We start from the raw sequence: 20,113 nt of genomic DNA, 5'->3' as shown, positions 1-20,113 counted from the left end.
CATCCTTAAGCATGGTTTGTTTGATCACCCTACACCAGTCATTCACCAAGCTAGAAAGGCATAAGTTGCTGGAAAACAAAAAAACTGAGTAAAATCCATGGTTTATTTGATTGTCTGTGAGACAACTCATGGTTTATCAAACAAGCCATGGCATAGCATTACGCAGAAACCAGTCCATTGTTTATCGCCCCTGTTTAGTAACTAAAGTGCTAAAAATACACAAACATAAAGGAAGAAATACTGGCACTGATGTGTTATGGAAAATCGAAAGAAAGTATCTGGGATAAGTTTGCTTACAACATACAGCGTATCACTTCACAATCTTTATCATTAACAGTGCATTCTTCTACATCTGCTCAAAATTAAGTCCGATTAAGTTCAATGGTGCTTACTCCCAAGTGGGTATACAATTACAACTTAATCTGTGTGTTTGGTTGTGTGTATGTGTGATAAAGTGGCTGAGTGGTATGTGCATGTATATCACTGCTCTTGATTTATAAGGTGTAATATGAATATCTTGTTTTTTCATCTTTATAAAATTCTTATAGCAATGTTCAATTTACACTTTAAAATCAACAGAGGGCTTTGCAGTTTAAAAGTACTACTATCTTCTTTAAAAACTAGAAAGTGGAACAGTTTAAATCAACAATTTCTCTAACAAAGAGTCAAGAAGTATTGATAAAACACTGCAGCAATGCATAGAGGAATAGGCAGAACTAACAGCTCGATGCCATGGCAACAGAACTAGTCAGTAACCATGAGTGAAGTAACAGCAAGCACAAAATAGTTCAAAGCCAGCCACAGTTGTCTGTATTACTGCATTTTTAGCACACATTTATGAAGCAGGCAAGCTTCTCCACATTTACTACATGGTAACTTTGTTGCCTGGATTCACACAAAGTGAGCCACAATCTGAACATCTGAGAGAAAGAGATAACAACTCAATGCTGCTAGTAAGTTTTAAAAACATTTTTAATGACCCACATAATCTGCATGTTCTTTAAGCTCTCTGAACTTTGACACAGTTTTCATTTCCCTTGAGAACTGTTATAAGAGCAGCAAGATTCATTCTGGGGCTTGGATCCAAAAAGCCCTGTGCATGCTCAAAAAGAGTTTCTATGAACATGTAAGAGCAGAATCATTAGTTTCCTCTGCCAACAGTGAAAATCACTCTAGGATTCCGTGACTTTCAGTTGTTTTTTTGAGGGAACTCTGAACGCAGTGATGGGAAGGGAAAAGGGGCCTGAAAAGTGCCCATGAATATCTGGCCTATTGGATCCCAGCCGTATCTTTAATTCAATTTCATCCCCTTTTTAAAATGGCACCATATAAGAAGCCACAAATATATAACCTGCAATGACCGGTGACACTTGAGTTGTCTGCCCTGTAACAGCCTTGCTGTTTATTGGTTTTGTGAAGATCAGCTTAGTAATCACTGGTGCTGAGGTTGGTGTCCTGGTTTTCTTAGCAATCTAAAAAACAAAAAAAGAGAAATCCAATAATCATGTCATTCACTCATTTAGAGAAGTTATTTATGCCTCTTAACACTGAAGGTCTCTTCACACCAGGGATAACTAGCTTCTGCTGTCTGGGAAGTTGGATACTCTCCAGCCTAGATGAAGAACCTAAAAGGCAAGTAGTGAGAAAATGCCCACCATTCTTTGTGAGCCACCCAAAGAATTTCTGTTATGGGAAAGCTATATAAACACAGGAAACGAGTGACACAGAAACCTTAGGGCACCCTTTCATTTAGCAACCAGAGGGGAGCAAGTGGGGAAGAAGGCCTACCCTACCTTTGATCTGCCCAGCACACTGCGTCTTAGCAAGGTAAATTAGTGTACGTAGCGCTTTACATAATAATTTAAGCAAGTCAAGTCCCTGGCGAAGTACTGTATTATTATTCTTGACTACCAACAATCAACATTACTCTCCAACCTAGGAAAGCTCCTTGAGAACTGTTGGTCAGTGACGCAGGTTGTGAGACTCACAGACAAGGTTTTTAGCAGAGAGAGAGAAACCTGAAGCAGAAGGGTTAAGCTGTGAGAACAGAGTTCCAGACAATCAAGGTCAGAGTGGCTGGCTGAGAGTGTGATAAGCTGGGAACTGGCAGGAACTCGAGTGTGGGGGAAGCAATGTCAATGGAGGAAGATGTCTCTAATGTCTTTGCCTAGTAAAGACTCTTACATGAAACTTGCCTGGCCTGTCTTATTCCTGTTCTAAACGGCTTTTGGATTCAAACCACGTCTCACCTACACACGCAATTCGCAACAGGGGTTATGGGCCCAGATTATGAGGCGTGGTAGCGGGTTCGAGAGCCGGTGAAGTGGCGTTGTTGCAGAGAGAAACAAAGTGCAAGTAAGAGGCAAGTAAGAGTGGGCAACATGGCTGTAAATCTGTCTTCCGGGATGCCGATGGAGAGGCTGAATGCTGTAAATTACTCCAGCTGGAAGTGGAGGATGAGAGCTGTTCTGATTAAAGAGGATTTGAATGATGTCGTGGAAAACCCCCCTCCGGCAGCTCCTTCAGCAGCATGGCTGAAGAAAGATGAGAAAGCGAAGGCTTTTATTACTCTGGGGCTATCAGATTCACAACTGTTGCTGGTGAGTAATGAGCCGACTGCTAATCAGATGTGGGAAAAGTTAAGAGCCGCGCATGTACAGCAAACTGCAGGAAGCAGGCTGTGTTTAGCACGGAAGCTATATCAGATGCGTTTTACAGATGATGTGACTATGGAAGAGCATTTGGCTGAATTTCGTAGATTAAATGCAGAGCTGCAAGATCGAGGCGTGCATCATAATGATTTGCAGATGGTTTATCTCCTGTTATCTTCATTTGATCAAAAATGGGACGTGCTGGTCGCTGGTCTTGAAAGTCAATCAGACGGTAATCTAACTTTGGACTTTGTAGAACAGAAACTTCAACAAGAGTGGTATAGGAGACAAGAGAACAAGAAAATAGATTTAAAAGAGGCTGAGACTGTGTCTGTACAACAACGAAATCAAAGAAGCAGGGAAGAGACTAAAACATGTTATTTTTGTGGATCACGTGGGCATATACAGAGACATTGTTTAAAGAAGAGGAATTACAGAGACTTTGAAAGTCAGAGAGCAAGCGTGAACTTTGTTTCTAAGGAGAGCAATAAACTGATTAACTCTAAATGGCTTCTTGACAGTGGAGCGTCTAATTGCCTAATCACAGACTCTAGTTTATTTTACACTTCAAAGATGACGCAGGAGAAGCTTTATCTGGCTGATGGATCTACTCAGGAAGCTACTGCGAGAGGAACACTGAAGATGGGTAATTTGGGAATTTTAACAGATGTATTATTGATTTCTGGTTTAAAATATAACATTCTATCAGTAAGAAAATTGGCTCAAATAGGTTGTAAAGTTACATTTGAAGGGGACAGATGTTTTGTGAGAAAAGATGGTGAAATATGCATGCAAGGGAAATTACAGAACAATATGTTTATGGTTGAGTGCAAGCTTGATAAAGACATGTGTGCTTGGATAGCAGTAAATAAAGAGAAACATGATAATTGTGTCCATGAATGGCACAGAAAACTAGCACACGCCCATTTTCAAAAGATACAAAACACCCCAAAATATAGTCAAGATTTGAAGTTAAAACACTGTGAGCATGTGGATGAGTGTGAGGTATGTTATAAAACAAAAATGACTGTGAATCCAGTAAATAAGAGCTGTGAAAGCACTACAGAACCATATCAGCTTATACATGTGGATTTAGCTGGACCTTTCCAGTGCTCAAAAGGTGGAGCAAGGTTTTATTTAGTGATTGTGGATGATTTCTCCAGATTTACACATGTGTTCTTATTGAAAAAGAAAAGTGATGCAGAAGAGAAATTAAAGGCATTCATACAGAGAACAGAAACACAACATGGGGTTGTTATCAAAAATATCAGATCAGATAGAGGTGGTGAATTTACCAGTAATTCATTTCAAACATATTTGGAAAAGAAGGGGATAATTCAAAGTCTAACTGCTCCCTTCAGCCCATCCTCCAACGGAACGGCAGAGAGGAGGAACCAGTCATTGCAGGATTCATTGAGAGCAATGCTAGCAGATGCAGATATGAATCAATCTTATTGGGGTGAATGTATTCTGTACACTGTTTATATTCAGAACCGCCTTATGCACAGAACAATAGGCATGTCTCCTTATGAGAAACTGACTGGAAGAAAACCCAGGGTGAAACACATAGAACGTTTTGGGGCAAAATGCTGGGTACATGTTGCAAAACAGTCAAGAGCACAGGCAGGACGCATTTTGGGATTTCAGAATTCATATTACAGAGTTTGGTTGCCTGAGAAACAACAAGTGGTGTTAAGCAGAAACATAAAGGTGATAGATAAACCTTGGAGAGACAGTCAAACAGTGATTTTAGAGAGTGAAAGCAAACAGGAAGCTGCGGATGTTCCTTTCGGGCAGCAAATTCCATTAAAAACTGCATTAAAAGATCTGATCCATGGCAAACGTACTGTTAAAAGACTGAGAAGTGAAGACATAACAACACATGATACAGAAATACCTAGTACTAGTGGTGCTGGTCCAAATAAAATTGAGAGTGAAGAAGAAATGGAAATAGATACGGTCAGGAAATCAGAGAGAAAAACGAAAGGTCAACCTCCTCAGAGATTTGCATTTAATGTTACACAACAGAATAACGAAACAGATACAATTCCAATAGAATGGGAAAAAGAGGGACCAATTGATAAAGAAACAATGGATCTAATGTGGAAGTTTTGTGTTGAAGAATGAAATGTAAATGTATCATCAAATAAAAGCAAACATGAATCTGTGAAACCTGTGTAAATAAAGAATAAAGAGAAACTGAACTGAACTGAAACTGTAAATAGAAACTGTAAGAAACCATGTACTGAAATGTATTTGTAATGAAAAGTTAATGTTGTAGAAATGTAATAATTGTAACATGAAGTTTTGTAGTCTGTAAGTCTCAGGTGGGGGCTGTTGGTCAGTGACGCAGGTTGTGAGACTCACAGACAAGGTTTTTAGCAGAGAGAGAGAAACCTGAAGCAGAAGGGTTAAGCTGTGAGAACAGAGTTCCAGACAATCAAGGTCAGAGTGGCTGGCTGAGAGTGTGATAAGCTGGGAACTGGCAGGAACTCGAGTGTGGGGGAAGCAATGTCAATGGAGGAAGATGTCTCTAATGTCTTTGCCTAGTAAAGACTCTTACATGAAACTTGCCTGGCCTGTCTTATTCCTGTTCTAAATGGCTTTTGGATTCAAACCACGTCTCACCTACACACGCAATTCGCAACAAGAACTTGGGTTCTCAGTGGTTTGAGGAGCATTCCTGGGTTGGCAGCAGACAAGAGTAATGCTGACTGTTGGTAGTCAGGAATAATAATACTTTTCCAGGGACTTCTGTCTTGCTTAAATTATTGTTTAAAGCGCTGTGTACACTAAGTTACTTTGCTAAGATGCAAGGTGTTGGTCAGGCCAAAGTTTCAAAGGCCAGGCATCCATGTGCTTTAATAAAGTGGCAAGTAGAAAATCAAATCTGGAAAAAAATGTCCCCTGTGAAATTTCATTTGGTACTTCCTTCTGTGCAACTTTTGACCATGGTGTGTAGTCTGGTTTGCAAGTCACATCATCCATCATTTCATGTATTTGGAAAAGAGATGAACATCAAGGCAAGTAAGACTCAACTCTCTTATAACTGCAAAATTTTAAAAAAACCAAGCATGGGCAACACATTCTAATTAATTATTCTACCAATTTAATTTATGCATCTTCACTTACTATTAGAATTTATATATATACCGGGTGCCGTAGGCTTAGAGGAAGGCAATGGTAAACCACCTCTGAATATCTCTTACCATGAAAACCCTATGAATATACCCCCAAAAAAGATTCATAGGGTCGCCATAAGTCGTAATCAACTTGAAGGCACAGAATAGCAGCAAGAAGAAACCCAGGTTGCAGCAAGTGTTTCCCCCACTACATATTGAAAAATAAGAGAATCCCTCATCATAGAAGTCATAGAGAATGTACAGTAGTTTGATAGGGATAACTGGAATCTAATAACTTATATTTCCAACATTTGCAGGTACAATCAGTACAATCTAGAGAAAAGAATACCTTCTCTTCTACTCATAACATGCTGTGATGATTAATTTTAACTACCCAACCATAAATATATTTGGTGTTCCTTTGGCGTTGCCCTGGACTCTTTTGGGAGGAAGGGTGGGATATAAAATAATAATAATATCACAAATGAGAAAGTATGGGTTTGTGCAACTGACATTCAGAAGAGAATAGGAACATAGGAAGCTGCCTCATACCAAGTCAGACCATTTGTCCACCTAGCTCAGTACTGCCTATACTGACTGGCAGCAGCTCTCCAGGATTTCAAGCAGAAGCCTCTCCCAGCTGTACTTGGAGATGACAAGAAGTGAATCTGGGATGTTCTGCACACAAAGCAGATGCTCTACCACTGAGCTATGGCCCTTCCCCAGTATGACAAACAATAACACGAGTAGTTATAAACAGAACAGATCTGGTCCAGAAGAATGCTTCTTTCAACTTAGGGTGCTATGGGGTGGGAAGGTGGAGGAACGGCCATCCCTACAACTAACTACTAAACTAAAACACCTTCATTTCTTGTATGTTTGTGTACATGCACAGCCAAAAACTCCACTCATTCTCACCTTCTACAGAGCCTTCACTCTCATTCTCCACTGCACTCAAATAGACGAGCCTGGAAGCAGTTCCCCAATCGCCACCTCCTGCTTCTACTCATCACCAGCCATGTTTATCTTCTCATGATCCCCAGGAAGCGTCCTCTAACTGGTTCTCTGCTGCTACACATCCATCTCTATAGGCAAGTACTCCATTATTATTTATAATCATCCATTACACCCATTGCACTTTAATCCTATTTTACATTTTGCTTGTATCGATTTACTGGGGGTTCCTTTTTCCCTACCCAACTCTGCTCCACATACATTGCTGCTAATGAAAAGGAATCCTCAACAGGAGCAATCTCAGCACGACGAGTATAATTAATGGCATCCCTTCTTACCTGCACTGCTTTTAATTGCTGGGTCTGCAATACAGAGGATTGAGTGGTAGTATTTACCAACTGGCTCCCTGGAGTTAAGGCTGACACACCAATAACAGGTTTCACCTCTGGCCTTCCTCCAATAGTTACCACCTTGAACTGCTGTGTTGACACCTTGGAGTCGCCTGCTTGCACCTGTGATGAGGCCTTCTGAGACTGTGACAGCTGATTGTGGGGTAGCGTTAAGACAATTGGTTGTCCAGGTTTCCCCAGAGTTGTTACAATGAGCTTTTGCCCTTCTGGTTTTATAGTCTGGTTACCAATTTTCAAGTCAGTTGTCTTGTTTAGAATTATCTGGTTGGCTGATATAGTGACAGGAGTCCGAGTACCCAGTTTCTGGAGGCAACTTTGAAAAGGAGGTTGTACAGCTACACTAATATCAGTTTTTGTTGTGGCAGTATTGCCTACGACATGGCCTACACAGTTGCTAGGCACAATGACAGCCTCTGTGGTGATTGATGATGTAGTAGTAGCAGCAGCAGCAGCAACAGCAGTAGAATCACCACCTGAGCTTACATCTGCCATTCCTTCCAGTTCTGTTTCCATAGGAATGGAGTCACCCACAATTACAGCCTCAATGTTCTCATCTTCCTCCAGCATTATGCCTGTGTCCATGATCTCTTCAGGAAGCAAGCTGTTCACTTCCGCTGACACCACCTCCATATTGCAAATCCTGATGATAGGCCAAAGATGAGGCACTGCATTAAATTTTCAAAGGAAATTCATTTTTCAGCTCCACAACAATATGCAAGTTGGAGTATCATATATATTACTGTAGGACCCCACGACTGTGGTTTTTATCATCATCATCATTATTATTATTACATTTCTTATTCTTCACCAGTAGGTCCCAAAATGGGTCACAACAATAAAAAATACATTAAAAACAGTTTAAAACAAATTACATTCACAACTAGAAAGGGTCCTAAAAATAAGTATTTCAAGTATCAAAAGCCATGGTGAAGAGATGCATTTTCAGCATACGATGAAAGCTGTATAGTGATGATGTCAGACACCTCTGCAGGGAGGGAATTCCACAACTTAGGAGTTGCCACAGAGAATGCCATCTCCTAGACAACCACCCCCTGAAAATCTGAGAAAAATGGAACTATAATATTAGCTGTGGCTAAAAATTTGTCAAGACAAACAGATTAGCCACCACTATGGCTAGCAAGCATGTCTAAGACTATAGTCCAGAACTGGGGAACCTCATACCCAGGTATCAAATGCAGCTCTCCAGGCCTCTCTATCTGGAGCCCAGGCCACACTCCTCAATGGCCCTAATTTGCACCCTCCTTGAGTGTTTTTGCCTGATTGGAATAGGTCCTTAAACAGATAACTGCCTCTTGCTTGGCTGGATGGAGAAATGTATGTGGGTGTGTGCATGTAAAAACCTCCGACTTCTGTGTTGCTGAAACATAGGTGAGAGTCACATCTGTTGATCCACCCACTTACAGCTCCACCCACCAACAGCATGAAGTCCCTGGAAGGCTATCTACAAGGGCATGTGGCCCTTGGGCTGAAAAAAATTCCCTGTATGATACAGATTATATTGAGAGCTGGAACAGCACAATGACTGAAAGACTGAGCTGCAAATCAAGAAGTCCCCAGTTTGAAGCTTGTATTTGGCTCTCAGTCCCATATCTGCAATATCAGGGATAATACTGACTTACCTTATAGGGTAGTTGTAAGGATTACAACAAAACAATGCATGTGAAGCACTTCAAATACATAAAAACACTATACACATGGGAAGTATTAGTATTGTAGAAATTACTAATAGCAAGATAACGGAAAGAAATGTTAAAAGTTCCTATTTCAACTCTTAGAGGTAGTCTCTATGAGCAATTATAAATAACTCTTGATGGAGGTTAGGGAGAATAGATTATTTTATATTTCTCAACCAGAAGAGAAGCTTCTTAGGAAATATTTGATAGTAGCATGCTCAAAGATTGAGCATTGCTTATTTTAGTGATGCCATAAAATACTGAAATATAGAAACCACTTGCTCTGTTTAATTACCTGAATTTATTTTAGATCCTGCTCCACATCAGATCACCTCCAAAAGCATTATAATGCAGCACCATCTGTTGAGGCCAAAAGATGAGGAAGTTTCAGAAATTATAGCAAGCTGCTCCTTATAAACCCAGTCCTGAACCAACAAAATACAATTTAAGGACTATTTCAAGTCTCTCCCATCTCTAGGCTTTCTATCAAGCACACTTTTATAATATGTGAGGAAATCTCTTTCATGAATCTGAGGTTCAACAGCCACACATATCAAAACTCTTTATCAAAACATATTTTCAAGAACAAATAAATTTTCCATGCAAAGAACATGCCACCAGTATAGCTGAGGAAAAAACCCAAAGTTTTAGCTATTACAAGAGAATTGCACAGATACGAAAATTTAAACTGACCATCTTAGGTACTTATTATCTTCAACAAGCTATTTAAGAACTTTGTTGTTGTTACGTGCCTTCAAGTCGCTTACGACTTATGACGACCCTATGAATCAGAGACATCCAAGAGCATGTCATGAACCACCCTGTTCAGATCTTGTAAGTTCAGGTCTGTGGCTTCCTTTATGGAATCAATCCATCTCTTGTTTGGCCTTCCTCTTTTTCTACTCCCTTCTGTTTTTCCCAGCATTATTGTCTTCTCTAGTGAATCATGTCTTCTCATTATGTGTCCAAAGTATGATAACCCGTTTCATCATTTTAGCTTCTAGTGACAATTCTGGTTTAATTTGTTCTAACACCCAATTATTTGTCTTTTTTGCAGTCCATGGTATGCGCAAAGCTCTCCTCCAGCACCATATTTCAGATGAGTTGATTTTTCTCTTATCCACTTTTTTCACTGTCCAACTTTCACATCCATACATAGAGATTTAAGAACTAACCAGGATTAAAAGTTTTTTTTCAAATACCTGATCATGTTATTTTTCTATTGTTGAAAAAGTTACCAGAAGAGAAGTATAAGAATAACCCACTTCTTATGGGGTATAGAAGAGTGCAAATGAAATTATAATACCTGAAAAACTCAGTGTGGACAACACATTTCCTATATGGAGATCTTCCATGTAGGAATTTATATGAAGAGAAGATAAATATGGCAGGTTCTCTTGTACATATTTTATTTATTTGTTTTATTTATTATTATATTTATATTCCGCCCTTCCTCCCAGCAGGAAACCAAGGCGGCAACAGAATTTAGTACAACATTCCCAAATGTCTGATACCCAAGGCCCACTGGTGGATGCACAGTTCATTCTTACAGTATTTTTAATTATACAGCCACAAGAGTGGCTGTATACTTTAGCCAGCATGGATTTTTCACATTCCGCCATGTTAAATTGAAAATACCCCCATGCCGTTCTGTTGCTTCCCATAAGCTCAATTCAAAACAAAATCTTACAAAACTTATAGTCCTGAACTCTTGTCTGGTCCTTGACTGTAATAAACTTTTTACTTTACTATAGTCCTGAACTCAGAAACACTAGCTTATCAACTCTCTAAGTTTCCATGGCAATACACAAAATGCTTAGAGAGAATCCAGAGTTCAGTCTTAAACACAAGTAAACAAATCCAGAGCTTTGTTGGACTTTTTTGTCAGGGGTCTCATAATTTATTGAAATTAATTAAAAATCAGCCATATTCACAGGGTGCCTGCAATCCTGTTACTGACCTTGCCCATACTTTGGCCTCCACCTCCTGCAGTTTAAGTTTACAAAAAATGCATGGCTGAGTTTTAATTAATTTAAGAAAATTAACATTGGAGTTTATGATAGTGCTGGCATGCTCAGTAAGAACCAACTGTCAGTGTTCTAAAAGCCAGACTAACAACTGTTTGGCTTGGCTAATCAGGGGGCCACACCCATGCCAGACGTTTATTTCACTTGAGACAGTCATGGCTCCCCCCCAAGAATCTTGGGAAGTGTAGTTTGTGAAGGGTGCTGAGAGTTCTTAAGAGACTCCTATTCCCTCGCAGAGTTCCAGTTCCCAGAATGGCTTAACAGTCAGCTCCTCTTCCCAGAAAATTCTGGAGAATGTAGCTCTGTGAGGGAAATAGGGCATCTCCTCTCAGCCCCATTCACAAATTACACTTCCCAGGATTCTTTGGCCATGAGTGTTTAAAGTGGAATAAATGTCTGGTGTGGATGTGGCCAGGGACAGCTTTGGTTTAAATCTGGGTGGGAAAGTACATGTGTCTGCTGTAGAATAAAAAGGTGGGGGAAACCACAAAAAATAATGATACCGTTAAGAATGTTTTCCTTTTGGACTGGAAAAGGGCTTTCCCTCTGCCCAGTGCCCATCCACCTAATCTCCTCCCCTCGGTCAGTTTCACCTATCCTAAGCATGACTACACACATCAATCCATCTCTTGTTTGGCCTGCCTCTTTTTCTACTCCCTTCTGTGTAATTCTCCATCTTTGGAGATGGCAGGTGTTGCCACCACTCACCATATGCTCAGAGGCACATTACCAAATTCTTCCAAGCTACACAGCAAGTGGATTGGACTGTGAAAGATCAACCCAAATTGTGTTTGCATTTTTACAAATTTGTAGGGCAGTATAGTATCTCAGAGAGGAGATCAGGTCTCCTGCTCCCCTGGTGTATTCACTATAGCTGCCCAATTTCACTGTTTGGTAGAGGTATCTGTTGGCTATAGGTACATTCTTAAACTGCAAGGGTTTTTTGCGTATTAGTGAATAGAGAGAGAGAGAGAGAGAGAGAGAGAGGGTAAGAATGTAATTTAGTAAGCATCAACAAGTATTGAGCCTATAGGACTTGCCTCTTTTCTCCACCCACCCCCATTCCATCAACGGTTTTCTTTCATATGGGACTGCCTCTGTACCCTCTCACCATTTTATTAATTCATTCAATATTTTTACACCACACCTTTCCTCCAGTCTGGAGCAAAGGTTTATGAATCACAATAATAAAACAACCACCATACATCAGTAAAACTTTATTAACATCACAGAATTTTAAAAAAGGACAATAAGCAGCAGCAATTTCTGTGGGACCACACTCCCAAAATAATACTACTATACTAAAAGTGTTTTTTTTCCCTTTGCATTAATGCTGGATGTCAGAATGGAGCAACAGCAGTACTTACCTCAAACTTGAATAGTCCACAAATAGGCCATTTATATAAAATCTCCATGCAAAATCAAAAGGTTAGTACTTTAGACAGTATTCAAATGAATTAATTAAATACTGGGGACTTTCATTGATTACAAAGCTGCATTATGGCTCAATTTGTATCATTTTATGACTAAAAGCAAAAACAGAATAAAGAATAAGTGGAGTTTATTCAAGCATGAAGCACAAAAGAAGGGGAAGATAGATTATACTTAAATGAGCTAAAAGTGATAACAACTTGCAGGTTCAAGAGATAGCGGTAAGACTCAAATAGATGTCTTTATGAAGCAGTATTAAGCTTAATTCAGATAATTCAGGTTCTCCTACAATGAACCCCCACCCACTTCTCCAAAAGAAGTCAACGTTGGTTTTATAAACTTGTGAAATATCCAGGGACTGGACTAGTTCTAGCACTCAGATCCATCTCTAGAACATAAGAGCCCTGCTGGATCAGGCCAGTGGTCCATCTAGTCCAGTATCCTGTTCTCACAGTGGCCAACCAGATAGCTATGGGAAGCCTGCAAACAGGATCTCAGCACAATACTCTCCCCTCCTGCAGTTTCCAGCACCTAGTACTCAAAAGCATACTGCCTCCAACTATGTAGACAGAGCATAGCCACCATGACTAGCAGCCAGTGATATCCTTATCCTCTATGAGATGACATAACATGAGAGCCAGTGACAGCCTTATCCTCTAGGATATAACATAAGAGAGTCTAAGATGTAGTTACACAATGTGCTTACTTCAGAACAGTTGCATTTTTATGTTTATGTAGGCAGAAATACCAGATTAAAAAGACAGGATACCTAGGATTGATCTGAGATCTATATGCCACAGGAAGCTTTTTAGCCTTGCTATTCACTTGCAATAGGAATAAAATAGCACCTAGCAGTGATGACACACTGGCAGGCAAGTGCTTTTTAGAATAAGCATGGTTACTCTTCTGTAATTGGCTTATTTAATGAAAATAAGCACAAATATTGTTTGCTAATATAGCTGAACATTATACTCACCACAGCATACTGGCCTTTTAGTTTTCTTTTAAAAAAATAGCTTCATATACTAAAGTTAGTATATAAAACAGTACATAGCTGATCTCTGCAATAAAACTGTGGAACAGCACAGCTCAAATAAGTATCAGACAAATGTGGGGGAGAAATAACAGGTTTGTCTTAAATAATCTGGGATATAATGGGCAATATCTATGTTATAATTAGTACACTCAGAGTAGACCCACTGAAATCAATGGACTTAAGTTCATTAATGTCAATAAGCCTGAGCATGACTTAGCTGGATAACACCCAATGTACATGATTAATGTATGTGATTACCAAACTATGCTAAAACTACAGGTCACAATTGCATAACGTTTATACGAAAAAAAATGAGTGTATTTTATTATGCGAATATGAATATGAAGGAATAATGTGAAAGGCTGTAAATTAGACATGGGGAATCTCCATCCCACAGGCCAATACCCTGCAGGAGTCTGCTTCAACAGTGCACTACCTGAAAGTGATGAGTGGAGGGTTCAGTCCTACTCCTTTGGCTACATGTACCAATTCCATATGGGGAACTGGCAAATGCAACCAACACCAAACTGGACCCCATCACCCCCACCCATCAGCTGTCATCATGTTCTTGGGGAAATGGCTTCACAATCCAAATGTGAAGCAGCACCCAGAAGGAACTAGCAAAGAGTTCAGTCTTATTGGATGCTGCTTTACCAGTGTGTTGCCTAAGGGAACACACTGGAGAAACAGACCCCGCATCACTGTGGGACAACTCTGACAGGTGGGCAATCCCATCATCATGACATCAGATGATTGTGGGTAGGGGCCACCCACTTGCCAAAGCTGGCCTGCAGGGTGGGGGGAGATAAAGAACTGGCCCACCAGGTAAAAAAGGTCCCCCAGCCCTGTTGTAATTGGTTGATTTATAACTATATCTATTACTTATGTATTTGTTTGCTTGTTGATTTTTGAATGAATTCATTTTTAAAAAAACTTGCTCAGAAACAGTAAAATTCAAACTCTTGCTTACTGGAGAACTGAGTACCATGTGTCCTTCACCATCCCCCACATCCTGCTGCAAACAGATGTATGAATACCTTTAAGCAAGCAGAGATTTATTCAATCAGTGAAAATTTTCATCTGTATGGGCTATTAGACTACCATAAGCAGTTCTGATTTAGTCTCATTTTGGCGAGCTCAGTGATATTATGTACAGGTGGTGCACCTCATGTCACAAGGCCTTAACTTGTCACCTACTATCACAACTCATTTCATTTCTTGTATTCACCTCTCTTGAGTGATCTCAGAAATGAAAAAACATTGTACTCCAATTATATGAATTATGCTTGAATTATTCCTTGCTAGTTTAATTTGTATTAAAATAGGCATACCAATTGACTGGTCAAATGTTGTTAACTGACCACCGATTATTTGACTATAGCCTAGCATTTGATGAAGTCTGGAATGCAGCTTTGTAGGCACTGGAAGGTAACAAATGGCTCCTCTAAACAGGGGTGGATTGATAGAGTAGGAGGTACAGCCTTATCAGAACATTTAGTGCAACATTGTACATCTAAACACAATCACTTTGATGTGATATGGTTTCCATAGGAAAATTTACTATCCTCCAGCAATGCACTCAACTATATGGTGTGTATATCTTCACATGACACGGTAGATTCTGTATGTTGAACATATGTTGACAATGCATTTTTGCTCTCCTGAGACCAGAATTGTTAAGATTATTTGTTAATTGTTACCTGTTACTTTCATGTACATATGAAAACTCATTAAAAAAAGGAATGCAGCTATGTAAATGGCAACATACAACTAAAAATGCTTTTTTTAAAATAGCAGATATAACTTTGCTTTATTTGTGTTTAAACCTCATTTTTAAATAAATGTTTTGTAACTACAGGGTGACTATGGTACTCACAGATATCTTATTTAACTTTGCTAGAAATTATAATAAATCAGTACAATTTTCTTTTTAAAAAATCACTAATTTGTTTTGTAATTAGTAGAAGCATAATACCTATGAATAAACATAAAGTATCCTTTTTTTGTAATAAACTGTTTTATAATATTCAATCATTATTTAACAATATCTGACCAGTCAATTGACTGTTCTTTCTTTTTTGGACTGATCAAATCCCAAATGTTCATTTGAACCACACCAGGAGTCAGATCACTGACTTGAAGTCTTGTTATAAGAAAATTGATGGAGTCATTTCACTCAATGTGGAAAACATATGAGTTATAAATTTGTACTGTGAAATATTTTAGACATTCAGAATGTGAAACAAGAATTTGAACAAAGTGTCAATTTCAGAACACATTGTCACTTTTTTCTATATATCACAATGCGATTATTGCAAAAAGAAAACAATTCATGTACTAAAATCAGTCAATAACCCACTGACTATATTAACCATTTGTCTGAGGGATATATAAACTTCAGTTGGGCAGGCAGACTCAAGAAACAAAGTTAAAAGTAGTCTCAGAAATGTATACGTTGATATTTCAACATAATCCCTAAAATTACTAAAATTCCCTTGTACCCAGAAGAGCTGGTGCTGTTTGATTTCAACTGGCACAGGATTTTGCCAGAGACAACAGTTGGTGAACCCTTAGTGCTTATAAAATAGTATTTTAATTCAACATGAAAGTCTTATACAAAAGCACTATTTGTAACTGCTTAGGCAGAGGAAAACTTGCTTGTGCATTGAGCATGGTACCAAAGCAACCCTTATAGAAATATGGGCTTGAGTTCTAACATACTCCGCTCAAGAAGATTTCTTCTTAAGGCAGAGCAATAGCACTTTCCCTCTGAGAGCTATATTTTGGTTAACAATTACACTATCCTTTTTCTCATCAGTAAGCTCCCAGTTATTCCTCATACCATTAGCAATTTGTGGAGCAGAGTACAAATTTTAAAATGAAAAAAACTGGACCATTTCACAAACAAAAGTAATTTAAGGAGTGAGTTAATAATGAAGTTAACAGCTATGAGAAAGAATGTTCACTAGACAGGAGAGCTAGGCTCCAGTACAATTTAAAAAAAATGATTTATCTTTCCCAGTTAGTTGTGGCACATTAATGGGAAATAGTTCAGATGTATTATTTATTTATTTTAAATATATCTAGCTTACACGTCACTAAAATAATCTCAGACCAGGATGCAATATAATAAATATAATAAAAAACCGATGAAGTGTTAAAACATCAACAAGTCACACAGATCCAGTAGGGCAGGCATCCCTATCTTCACCAATGAACAGCTTAACCAAAGGCCTGGACAAATAAATCATTTTCAACTGGCACCAAAAATCCACAAGTATCAGCATCAGTAACACCTGAGATGGGACGAAAATCTATAATCAGGCACCAATACTGAGAATGTCCTCTCACATGTTGCCCTGTTACAAATGCTTGGTAAACATGACTCAAGATAAGAGAGGATACCCACAATATTGTAACAGCCAGGTGTATATGGGAACAGGTGATCTATCAATTATCTAGGTCCTAAGCTGTATAGCTTTATATGACAGAACAAGCACCGAGCACCTTGAACCTGGCTCAGTAGAAAATTGGGAGCTTCAGAACCAGCATGTTATGTTCTCAGCAGGCTGTTCCAATTAACAGTCTAGCTGTAATACCTCCTGATCTCATAACTATGGTTAAAACATCAAGTGTCCCATAAGCTTCTTTCTGTTAACCATAGTTAGCTTTAACTAAGATTTGCAAAGCAGCTCAGGAAGTATTATCTCTGTACTACAACCTTATTTCTTTTTCCACAGAGCTCAACTCGAGATCCTTGCCCATTTATTAAGGATGAATCCTGTATCTGCTTGCCTGGGAATAAGCCTTGTTGACATCAATAGGACTTACTTCTGAGTAGATGCATATAGGATATTAAAAGAGTGCACTGTAATCAACTCTACTATCCAAAGTTCTTGAACTACCATGAACTACTCTTCTATTGATAGCAGCCTTATGGGGCCTCAAATGCTTGACATTTTGTCATCTGTATTGCAGTTTTTCCATGGAAATAGTATCTAGCCTTCTCCAGCCTGACGCTGTTCAGATGTTTTGAAGTACAACTCCCATCAGCCCCAGCCAGCATGTCAAATAATGTGAGATGATGGAATTGATAATATCAATTTACACACCCAGATTTAATGAACAAAAGATATTCCTTTATACCTTTTCATAACAAAATAATAAAAAGCTCATTTTATTTCTGAATTATTACTGCTGTATTGACTTTTCCACCTTTCAAATGCTAAGTGGGATATATTTAAAAATCCCTTGATAATTTTAATATATTAAAGTCAGCTTTCATGACTAAACATAGTATTCAGCTGTTATTTTCTGCCCATTGCAACACTACGTGTATGTATATATATATATATATATATATATATATATATATATATTACAACACACCTATGATGAATGTGACAGTGCTCCTGTGAAAGTAATTAGCTTTAAAATCATTCGTGTCCCACAAGCAGTTTAGAATACCAACATTCTTCATTGCATAGGTAGGAATAGGCATAATTAGAGATTTGTTCTACCGAGATTACTTTATGAACATTAAGTACTGTACTACCAAAATACTCAAGCTACAAACGTTAAACAAAAACCTTGGCACAGTTCAACAAGGGTATGCACCAGACCTTGAAAAGGGAGTTAGGCCTCAACAGCTCCAAATACTCCCTCCTTTCCAACCAGATTAACTATTTCTGTTAGATTTCAAAACACTTGAATTTACTCTAACGCAGGACACTCCTCACCAATACAAAAACGCCACTTATCCCCCCAATCTCCTTCTGTCCAGGCCTTGGTGCGTGTCTCACCCTCTCCCGGGCGCAGCCATCGACTCCTTCCAGGAGGTTCAGTTCCAGCCCGAGGGAGGGGGGCTTCCCCCCTGAAGTGTCTGAATAGCTGTAAAGCGGCTGCTCGGGAGTTGGAGAAAAAGACGAGGAGAGGGAGGCTTCTGGCAACAGCGGGCAGAGGAGGGGGGAGCCTCTTAAGGCTGTTTAGGTACTGTCTCTGGTATGTCAGGGGCCGGGATAGTATTTCGAAAGATCCGCCATTTTCACTTCGTCATCACCATCACATCCCAGCTCAGCAACAGCCTCAGCCTCCTCCCTCCGTGCTTGCCCCCGCCCCGATCCCTGGCAGAGCCGCTCCCATCACAGGAAAACCCTCCCCTACCTTCGCTACGCTCACTGTCAAGAAAAGGAGGAACAGCAAGAGAGCTGACCTGCAAGAAGATAAAAGCGTCAGACGCCTATCGCGCTCAGAGAACGACAGATCAGCCAAACATCGCAAACACGCACAGAGATTTGCGCTTCTTCCACAGGAAACGAGGGAGGATTCCAGTTTCTAGCCAGCGACAAGAAAGAATTCCGGATGGGAAGCTGGGTTAATAAACTGCAGCTTTATAGCACCTTAAAGACTGACAGTGCAATCCTGTACCCAAAAGTAAGTCCCGCTGAGTTCAATGGGCTTACTCCCAAGTAAGTGGGTACAGGATTGCAGACTAAATAGTCTACTGTGAATTAAAATTTAGAAGGCTGAAAAGGTGTTACGTATATAGGGGGATGAATAAGAAATAATCTACAGATTCATTATTAACTAAATAAAAACTCTTGCATCTTTTTATTACCTGTCCCTAAAAAGTAAATACCTGTGTATTCTGACTATGAAGCATATCTAAGGGTGAGAAAAAGCTTCCATCAATTCTCATTCTAGTCAGCAAAAGGAAAGCTTTGTCCCCATCATGGGTAATACAGAAACGAATACAAAAAGCTAATATACTATGCCATATAGAACTGACAGAAAAAGGGTTGTTTTCCCACCCAAAATCATATATACATGCTTTTCACCCACCCCCAAAATTAACAATCCAAACATATTTACATAGAAGGACATCACTTTGATTTTGGGGGAACCTGTTTCCAAGCAGAAGTGGAACTGCAGTGCAAGATTTCCACTACAAAGAGTTTTCATTCTATACATTCTATGCAATTTCCAACTACAGCACCCTCAAGATTAATACAAGTGCCAAGATATAGGAGACTATTAGATCAGATCTTACAATCACTGAAAGTCTAACCCTATTATTAATTTCTCAGTTCTGTGCCCATTTGGGTCACTGGCAAAACTGCCAAGAGTGAAACTCAAGCCAATTTAGCATAACAAAATATCAAGAACTGTAATACTTCAAGAAGTTAATTTAAGATTTTCTTGGTTGTCAGGCACTATTTCAACATCTCCATGGTAATGCTGCAAATCCTCTTTAAAATTAAATGAAAAATATAAATGTAAATGTACTGCCTTCAAGTCGATTCCGACTTATGGCAACCCTATGAACAGGGTTTTCATGAGGCTGAGAGGCAGTGACTGGCCCAAGGTCACCCAGTGAGCTTCATGGCTATGTGGGGATTCGAACCCTAGTCTCCCAGGTCATAGTCCAACATATAGAGAAATTATGCAAAAAGTTTTACATAGATACTTGACGTTATATAGAAGCTGAATCGTCCAGGAATTCCTTAATAGAACCAATGCATCGTACCACTATGAAATCTGTTTTCCACATATATTTATCCAAGTATTTATGCAAATAATTCCCATGAGAGATATCACAAGTAGTCACAAGTTTCAATATTTCACTCATTATTACAGCATTCATTCATAGGAATATCCTGACAAATCTCTCTCCACGCAGTAACTATATCATGAAAAGCAGCAAGATTTCTGCATATTCTAGGCATCAATCATCTGGAACAGGATAGTAACCTCAGCAATTATAAGCCAGTTTAGATTCTGGTATCTGA

General features: G+C 39.2%; 1 protein-coding gene across 12 annotated transcripts in view; it reads right to left on the bottom strand.

The window, feature by feature from the left end:
• The window catches only part of LIN54 (lin-54 DREAM MuvB core complex component), a 53,199-nt gene that overhangs the window by 29,910 nt on the left and 3,176 nt on the right, over positions 1 to 20,113 (bottom strand). For 4 of the 12 annotated variants that reach the window (XM_061583149.1, XM_061583147.1, XM_061583154.1 and 1 more), the window contains exons 2-4: positions 9,127 to 9,191; positions 7,066 to 7,777; positions 1,352 to 1,472 (exon numbers count right to left, since the gene is read on the bottom strand). The exons of 1 other annotated variant lie outside the window; for it this stretch is intronic. In XM_061583149.1, the coding sequence (XP_061439133.1) occupies positions 1,352 to 1,472; positions 7,066 to 7,767 (823 nt within the window). In that variant the 5' untranslated portion in view covers positions 7,768 to 7,777; positions 9,127 to 9,191. Of the gene's footprint in view, positions 1 to 1,351; positions 1,473 to 7,065; positions 7,803 to 9,126; positions 9,192 to 14,295; positions 14,363 to 18,064; positions 18,361 to 20,113 lie in introns of those variants that run through there. 7 more of the 12 variants (XM_061583153.1, XM_061583148.1, XM_061583150.1 and 4 more) reach the window with 7 other exon arrangements.

The sequence above is a fragment of the Rhineura floridana genome, chromosome 9, assembly GCF_030035675.1.
Source record: "Rhineura floridana isolate rRhiFlo1 chromosome 9, rRhiFlo1.hap2, whole genome shotgun sequence".
NCBI classification, from domain to species: Eukaryota; Metazoa; Chordata; class Lepidosauria; order Squamata; family Rhineuridae; genus Rhineura; species Rhineura floridana.
The sequence above is the reverse complement of the archived record's forward strand: the minus strand, read 5'-3'. Positions and strand labels throughout refer to the sequence as shown.